The sequence below is a fragment of the Adiantum capillus-veneris genome, chromosome 23 (genome assembly GCF_014529385.1).
Source record: "Adiantum capillus-veneris isolate H3 chromosome 23, ASM1452938v2, whole genome shotgun sequence".
Taxonomy (NCBI): Eukaryota; Viridiplantae; Streptophyta; class Polypodiopsida; order Polypodiales; family Pteridaceae; genus Adiantum; species Adiantum capillus-veneris.
This window is the reverse complement of record NC_140953.1, coordinates 39,321,936-39,329,656: the sequence shown is the minus strand read 5'-3', so window position 1 is coordinate 39,329,656 and position 7,721 is coordinate 39,321,936. Positions and strand designations below refer to the sequence as shown.

The 7,721-nt window shown below is 41.8% G+C and overlaps 1 protein-coding gene across 1 annotated transcript; it reads left to right on the top strand.

Annotated features, from left to right (window-relative positions):
* The first annotated feature begins 1,837 nt into the window (after window positions 1-1,837).
* LOC147427670 (cytochrome b561 domain-containing protein At2g30890-like) lies at window positions 1,838-2,754 on the top strand. Its single transcript, XM_086496749.1, has 2 exons — window positions 1,838-1,858; window positions 1,954-2,754. Exons 1-2 carry the CDS (start codon window positions 1,838-1,840, stop codon window positions 2,752-2,754), a joined length of 822 nt encoding a protein of 273 aa, XP_086352875.1.
* The last annotated feature ends 4,967 nt before the right edge of the window (window positions 2,755-7,721 follow it).

The following is a 7,721-nucleotide window of genomic DNA, read 5'->3' as shown; positions in this document are numbered from 1 at the left end:
ACCTAGGAGTCCCCACTATATATGTGTCCTCAGTGTGTGCTCTCTAAACACTTTGGGGTTTGCATATGATGGTGTCGTCTCTCTCTCTCTCTCTCTCTCTCTCTCTCTCTCTCTCTCTCTCTCTCTCTCTTCTTGTCTACCTGCGCTCTCTCCCTTTGGTTCAACATAGTATGAGGGTTGCGGAGAGCACGACCATAAGAAGACCATAAAGAGGAAATGTTTGGTCTCAACAAATCATGAAGATAAGTTAATACTTGTACAAATTATCGTTCAATATTCTGTCTAAAATTGATGTTGTAGTGCTCAATTTTATCTCTATTTTGGGTTCGAAACTTATGAGCGACCACGAGATCATACAATTCTGTTGTGGGCTCTCCAAAGTAGTGTTGTGGGTGATGGTAATCTCCAGATGATACAAAACCGGAAAAAACGGGCTCTACATAAAGATAATTTGATTGAAAACCAAAAGCAGTATATAGAAAAACTCCAAATCATACTTATGGGCTAGCGCAAAATTAAGCAGACAACACCACGTTCGAAACTTATAAGCGACCAGGAGCAGGTGTCTATGTGTGGAAGCGCTTGCAAGAGTGTGTGTAGCTCTGAACATGAGCAGACATCTATGTTTGCAAGTTGTTGCAAGAGAGTGTTGGAGCACCGATAAGCTCACAAACTCATAGTCCTATTCTAGGGGAAGCAGATGGAACCCAAGGAGTGTGGCGACGCAAGAAAAAGAATTTAGAACAAACGAGCAGTTTGAGAGTTTGTAGGAGCAAGTAGAGGTGGTGGTCAAAATAGAAATAGTATGTCCCTATTCTGAGCGTGCACCCCTATTTTTGAGAGTTGGGAGCAATGAGCAAGGGTAGAAACAGTACGCCCCTATTTTTAGTGTGCGCTCCTATTTTATTTTCAATGTGTGTCCCTATTTTCAACAAAGGCAAGTTTAGTTAAAGTGTTTGGCCATTTCTTTTGCCATGGTTTGGATGTGATGATACGCCTGCTATGTTTAGGGTCGTCTCTTGTGGAGGCAATTGGAGTTGTGTAACTTTGTGATTTGTCTTCTGCTAGATATAGCTTTTAGGAAACAATGTGCTTCAACAAACAAAACTTGTGGCCATAGCCCCGTGCTGCTTTTCTTATTAAAAGAGGGACTCAAGAAACCTGCACTACCTCGTTTTGATAGTGATGGACTGTGTTTTATTCAGTTGAAGACCTACCCACCTTTGATCATGGCATGTTTGCGTCGTATTGTCACATAGAGGAAATTTGGCCTTTAGGTGAAAGTCCACCGTCATTGTGCTAGGCCAAGGAGGATCCCATATGTTGTTTGAGACTACTACTGCCCACTTTGCCTCATGCCACTGTAGCATCCAATGTTTGTTAACAAGCATCCAAGCCACAAGGCATTACCAACTAATGCAAGCTCACTCTTCATTTGTAAAGTTCTTGAGAATAACTACATCCAGGTTTCCAGATTTATATGAGGGACAACCCATGGATCTTTTCACAAGGGGTACTCTATCCTTTGAGTATTTTTCATCCTGCATGCCTCCCTCTATGATCATGGCATATTTGCGTAATATTGTCACGTACAAGAACTTTGGCCTTGAGGTAAGAGATTAGTAGGTAAAGTCCACTGCCATTGTGCTAGGCCAAGGAGGATCCCATATGCTGTTGTGAGAACCAATCCGCATTAATTGTAGCTTTGCATTTGATGTGTTATTAATTGTAGATTTCTGGGTGGAAACTGATAAATGCAACGTTGAGTTTTTGAAGGTGAAAAACTCTACCAAAACTCTTGCCTTTGAAAACCAGCTACGCCACTAGATGATTCCCGATGGCCTTAATAACGTGCCGGGTACGTTTCAGGACTGCGTGTGCTTTTCTAGCCCTAAGCGCGTGCTTTTCTGCTTGATTACGGGAGCTATATAAATGTAAAGAAATGGGGTTTAGCTCCACAAGGACGTCGTCGACAAGGCCCTGCGTAAGCTGTGGACAGATCACTGTCGTCCGGATTTAGCGCAACTTGCTGCTGCTGCTGAAGCTGAAGGCCACCATCGCCACATCATGGACCGTCTCCAAGTCATCGTGCTGCATGGGCTCCTCATGTGGTTGGGCATGGGACTATGCATGCCTCTTGGCGTCATTCTCATCCGATTCCTGAGGAACGCTCGCCAAGAAGGTAATGCGTTGTTGAGCGGACGCATAGCTAAAGGCCACATCGTTGTGCAAAGTTTGGGGTTGCTTCTGGCGGTGGGGGGCGGAGGGCTGGCCTTGGCCGAGTTTGGGGCGGTGGGGCTTGCTCACACACATGGGAGGTTGGGCTTGGCTCTGCTGTTGGCGCCTTTGGTGGTGGCGTTTCTGGGGGTGGTGCGGCCGGATGTGGGAGCTGGGTGGAAGAGGGGTATGTGGTATGCCGCCCATTGGATCCTTGGCACCGGGACCATCCTGTTGGCACTTGTAAATATCTTCATTGGCTTGCATGTGCTGGAGCTCATCAGCGGCCGCACCCTATTTCGTGTGAACGTGGCCTTTAGCGTACAGGTGGCGTTGATGGCACTAGTATACCTGGCCCAGGACCGGTGGGCCTACCTTCGCCAGGTGCAGTGGGCCCTCCCTCAGGCTGCTGCTTCTACAGCGGCGCCATTGATGGCCGATTATGAAGAAACAGGTATAAGCAAAGGAGATCAGCTGGCCGTGCAGGAAGTGAGCATATCATGCGGCTCAGGATCTGCGCCAGCTGCTGCATACTGAAGAACTGTGCATGCTGCCTCCAACATTAATAATATTTAAATTTATTCTCTATTAATAACCCTGTACTAGCTAGCCATGGCGACAGCAGCCAGCTTAAATTTTGCGTACAAACATCATCGTTGGTGGCTCGTAGCTTGTAAAAACTCATGATGAAGCAATATACAACGCTGATTTTTGTGGCAGCAATTTTGTCATCCCCCTTAATTATTGACATTATACTGAGAATTGAGTTTTGAACACAATCTATGTATTGCAGCTTTACTTGTAGATTGTCTCCGTGGGTCCTTGTGAGAGAGAGAGAGAGAGAGAGAGAGAGAGAGAGAGAGAGAGAGAGGGGGGTAACTATTGTCAAGTTGTCGATGGTTACCCTTGTATTGTCAAAAGTGCCATCACCATTAGCTAAAGAGAGCCTCTTGATTAGACAAACAAGTTGCAGCACCAAGATTGCCTTCTTCCTACATGGGCTAGGCGAGAGGCACAAGGACAATGGATGTAGGATAGACGGAGATTCTGTGGCTGATGAGTAGATAAGCGATGAAAGTAAGTTGTTGAAATTTTCAAATTAATGCACGATTATAAGTGAATGTCTCAAAATTCATCTTGAATTACCACCAAAGGAAACTAATCTCATGGACTAGTAGCCACCAACCATAGTACTAATGGCATGTCATATGGCTTTAGTATCGCAAGAATGATTCTAGGAATAATCGTTTAAAATTTTCCTGGAGAGAGCTACACATGAACCCCTACCGGCCTCGGGTTAATTACAACTTAATTGTTGATTGTCTCCTTGCATCACACACACACACACACAACTAATTTCAAGTTGTGATGCATTGAGCATGCATTGGCACTCATGTATGTGTGCCTCATTGGGACTTACATCTGTACTCCCACCATTAAACAAAGTCAATGATGTATCATACACATTCTTTGAGCTCACATCTGTTTCCATGGTGTATGCTAATAAAGATTGAACTGCATCTTCCAACCAAATCTTGTCAAATCACTTTCCCCTTAGTTTGCAAATGATACAAACTCTATCCTTTTCTTTCTGAACAATAACCAATAAAACTATATTGCATTGGCTTAACATCCAATTTTTTGGCTATGAATTTATCATGCATTAAACCATAAGCCACACAGCCAAAGACGTACTATAGTTGGCTTCTTGCCTGCATGTCAAGATCTAAATGGAATGTCCTCATGGAATACTATATTGCTTCATTGCACACCTGTTTAATACATATCAATATACATCTAATATCCTCAAGCCAAAACACATCTAGCTTTTGACCATGCATTTTATAATCTCTATGACATGTTTTTCTCCTCATTAATGTCATTTTTATGAGGGGTGTGTGGCACTACACATCGGTGCTTTTTTCAATCACTCACCAAAATGAATTTCTCCATTCATAACATAGACTCGGGCCCTCCTCAAACAGAATAGAGAATATGAACACTTTTGACTCAACCCTCAACACTAGATACACACATACATACCTTGAGAGATTCTTACTACATTTAAAAATCTTAAAAAATTGCTCCCAAAATATGATGTATACCCACATTGGACCACAAACATCACTTTAGACACGCTATAATTAGTGAGCATAGCCATAGCACACAAAACCATTCTTAAGAGACTTAGGACATTGCATGTGTCATTGTTTCCTCAAGTTGAAAGAGCAAGGAATAAGCCATATCACATTTAATTTGAAAGTGCAACAAACTAGCAAAAGAGATCCATCATCAATAGCTAAAGAGAGCCTCTTTTGATAGACAAGCTGCAGCACTAAAAGAACTATCACTTGCTATCTTACCAAGTCCTTAATTGGATGAGAAGCATTGCTTGCACATGTGACATTAATCCCTCAATAAATCGTCACAAAAACAAGTAACAAAACATGAAAAGATGTAATGTGCATGGTTGCACCATTTTCAAAGTATCACACATGCTCCACAAACTTTATTCTACATTCATCATGAACATTTATTGTGAAAACATGTACAAAAACCCCATTCTGCATACTATATAACATTGTCCAAATTTTCATTAAAGCAAGCATCTAGTAGGTCCACACAATTTTGAAAATATCAGAAACCTTGCAAAGCATCGAGATTCCAAAAGAGAATAGTCAAAATCCTTCAAAGGTGGTGAGGCTTTGAAAAGAATAATGAAAATGAAAAGTCTACAAAGGGTCAAGAAGAGAGATCACATATGAGCCACATCTTCGACATCATCATCTACATGCACCATTAGTACTAACACCTAGCAAATGTGCATCCAAAAGGCATGGAAGGAAAATCCTTCTCTTTCTTTGTGATTGAGCGGGTCATGGAATTGCAAAGTTGCATGACACTACCAAGTGTTCTTTTTCTTCCTCCATGATATTGCTCAGGTTGTTGATGGTTACCCTTGTAGTGTCAAAAGTGCCATCACCATTAGCGAAAGAGAGCCTCTTGAGATGAACAAGTTGCAACACCAAGATTGCCTTCTTCCTACATGGGCTAGGCGAGAGGCACAATGACAGTGGATGTAGGGTACACGACGATTCTATTGCCGATGAGTAGATAAGCGATGAAAGTAAGTTTTTGAAGTCTTGAACTTAATGCATGATTAGTGAATGTCTCAAAATTCATCTTGAATTACCACAAAAGGAAATTAATCTCATGGAGTAGTAGCCACACCACAAACGTCACTTTGGATGCGCTATAATTAGTGAGGAGAGCAAGCACATAGAACCATTCTTAAGAAACTTAGAACATTGCATTTAGTCCCAATCATAGCCTTTCCATACATGTGTCATTGTTTCCTCAAGCAAGAGCAAGCACGAAACCATATCACAATTTTGAAAGTGCAACAAACTAGAAAAATTTAGATGAACAAATTTTGCATGCCTAAGTTTTGCATCAAAAATAGCCTTAGAATTAAGAACACACATGCCAAAATTTTGACATATTTATTATAAGAATTGAGCTTATACAAACTATCAAATTAAGTATTGGCCAACATCGTAGTATCATGCATATATTACATCTATTATCCCCAAATCTCACTATAAGGTCAATTTTTGCAAGTGTATATTTAGACTAAAGATTCTTCTTGATCCTTAATACATAAAAAGTATTAGGAAATCTAAAGGGATTGATCCCTGATACATATAAAGTATTAGTAAGTCTGAAAGAACTATCACTTGTTATCTTACCAAGTCCTTAATTGGGTGAGAAGCATTGCTTGCATACATGACATTATTCCCCCTACAAATTGTGTCAAAACAAGCAACAAATCATGAAAAGATATAATGTGTTGGGCTGCACCATTTTCAAAGTAGCGTTCCATAGACTCTGTACTACATTCACCGTCAACACTTATTGAAACTAAGCACAAAGAGCCCATTTTGAATATTATACAACATTCTCCAAATTTTCATTTGAAGAAGCATCTACTAGGTCCCCACAATTTTGATAAAAATGGAGAAGCCTAGCAAAAGAATTGCAATTCCAAAAGAAAATAATGAATAATCTTCAAACACGGTGAGGCTTCAAAGAGAATGATGAAAATGGAAAGTCTTCAAGGGTAGAGAAGAGAAGAGAGAGCACATGAGCCACATCATCATCTACATGCACCATTACTAGTACCACCTAGCCAATGTGCATCGGTAAGGCATGCAAGCAAAATCCTTCTCTCTGTTTTTGATCAAGCGGGTCATGAGATGGCGAAGGCATAACTGCCCTACTCTGCTTATGCCACGTGTTATTTTGCTTCCTCCATGTTTCTCGACTTGTCGATGGTTTCCCTTGTAGCATCAGAAGTGCCATCACCAATAGCTAAAGAGAGACTCTTTAGATAGAAAAGTTATAGCAATGAAATAACTATCACTTGTTGGGTGATAGCATGTTTAGGTGGTACCAAAAAGGAGTGTCTTGGAAACTCCTTTGGGAGGAGATGAAATGGGTGGTGGGTTGTTCATTTGAATTTTATGTAAAGGAAAGATAAAATCTTTTTGGCTAAGAGGTTGGTAGGCGGGTTGGAAATTCCATTTCACTTTAATACTAAATTTTGAAGTAGCAAACTGCCTGCACATTTAAATTACCTCTTGCCGCCACGCCTCTGGGCTCTCTGCAGCGTTTCCTCAATGGGTCCTTCCGCCTCTTGTGCCCATTCTCTTTCTCCCCCCCTCTCTCTCTCCATAGCCTCCGTTGTCGGGCTCGTGCAGCATCTGTAGGGTTGCGGGGGTTGCGGGCTCGGTGCTCTCTCTCTCTCTCTCTCTCGGTGCTCTCTCTCTCTCTCTCTCTCTCTCTCTCTCTCCTTCTCTCTCTCTCTCTCTCCTCCATAGCCGCTATAGGTGCTTGCGGGTGTAGCACAAAGCCATATCAACCAGCTCCTCATTGCCAACCATATTCGGCTTCAATGAAGCCTCTCTCTCTCTCTCTCTCTCTCTCTCTCTCACACACACACACACACACACACAGAGTACTATGACATTGTTTTGAATGTCTTCATTGTTGTGTCAATAGAATCCTCTCACGTTCCACATGGAGTCACATAATACTGATACTGGCAGTACAAACCCACTTTACCTTCCTCCATTATCTGCTACACAGCATATCCCAAGGGATCTTCTATCGAGTGTACAAAACTACTGGGCTGCAATGAAGAGGGGACAAAGAAACTTGCGAAAAAGGATGGCACTAGTGCAAGAGGATGGTGACATTGATGAGCAGGAGGCTTTTCCAGGGTCTTCAATGGAGCATTCTACAGCAACTTCTCAGTCATGCAACGTTCTCAGTGTTGCAAACCCATATCGGAGATAGTTGGGAAGTTAATTTTCTCTAACATTTTTCATACATTGTTTGAGGTGAAGACTCCTCATTCAAACAATGAGCTATTTTTGAAACGGGCTACTATCATGACATGCCTCAATGGAGTCAATGGAGCTGACAATGTAATGAGCAATGAA

Coding starts and splice junctions, on each gene's coding strand:
- LOC147427670 (XM_086496749.1), top strand. CDS start 1,838: ATGGCCTTAATAACGTGCCGG. Junction 1,859..1,953: donor TGGCCTTAATAACGTGCCGG/GTACGTTTCAGG, acceptor AATGGGGTTTAG/CTCCACAAGGACGTCGTCGA.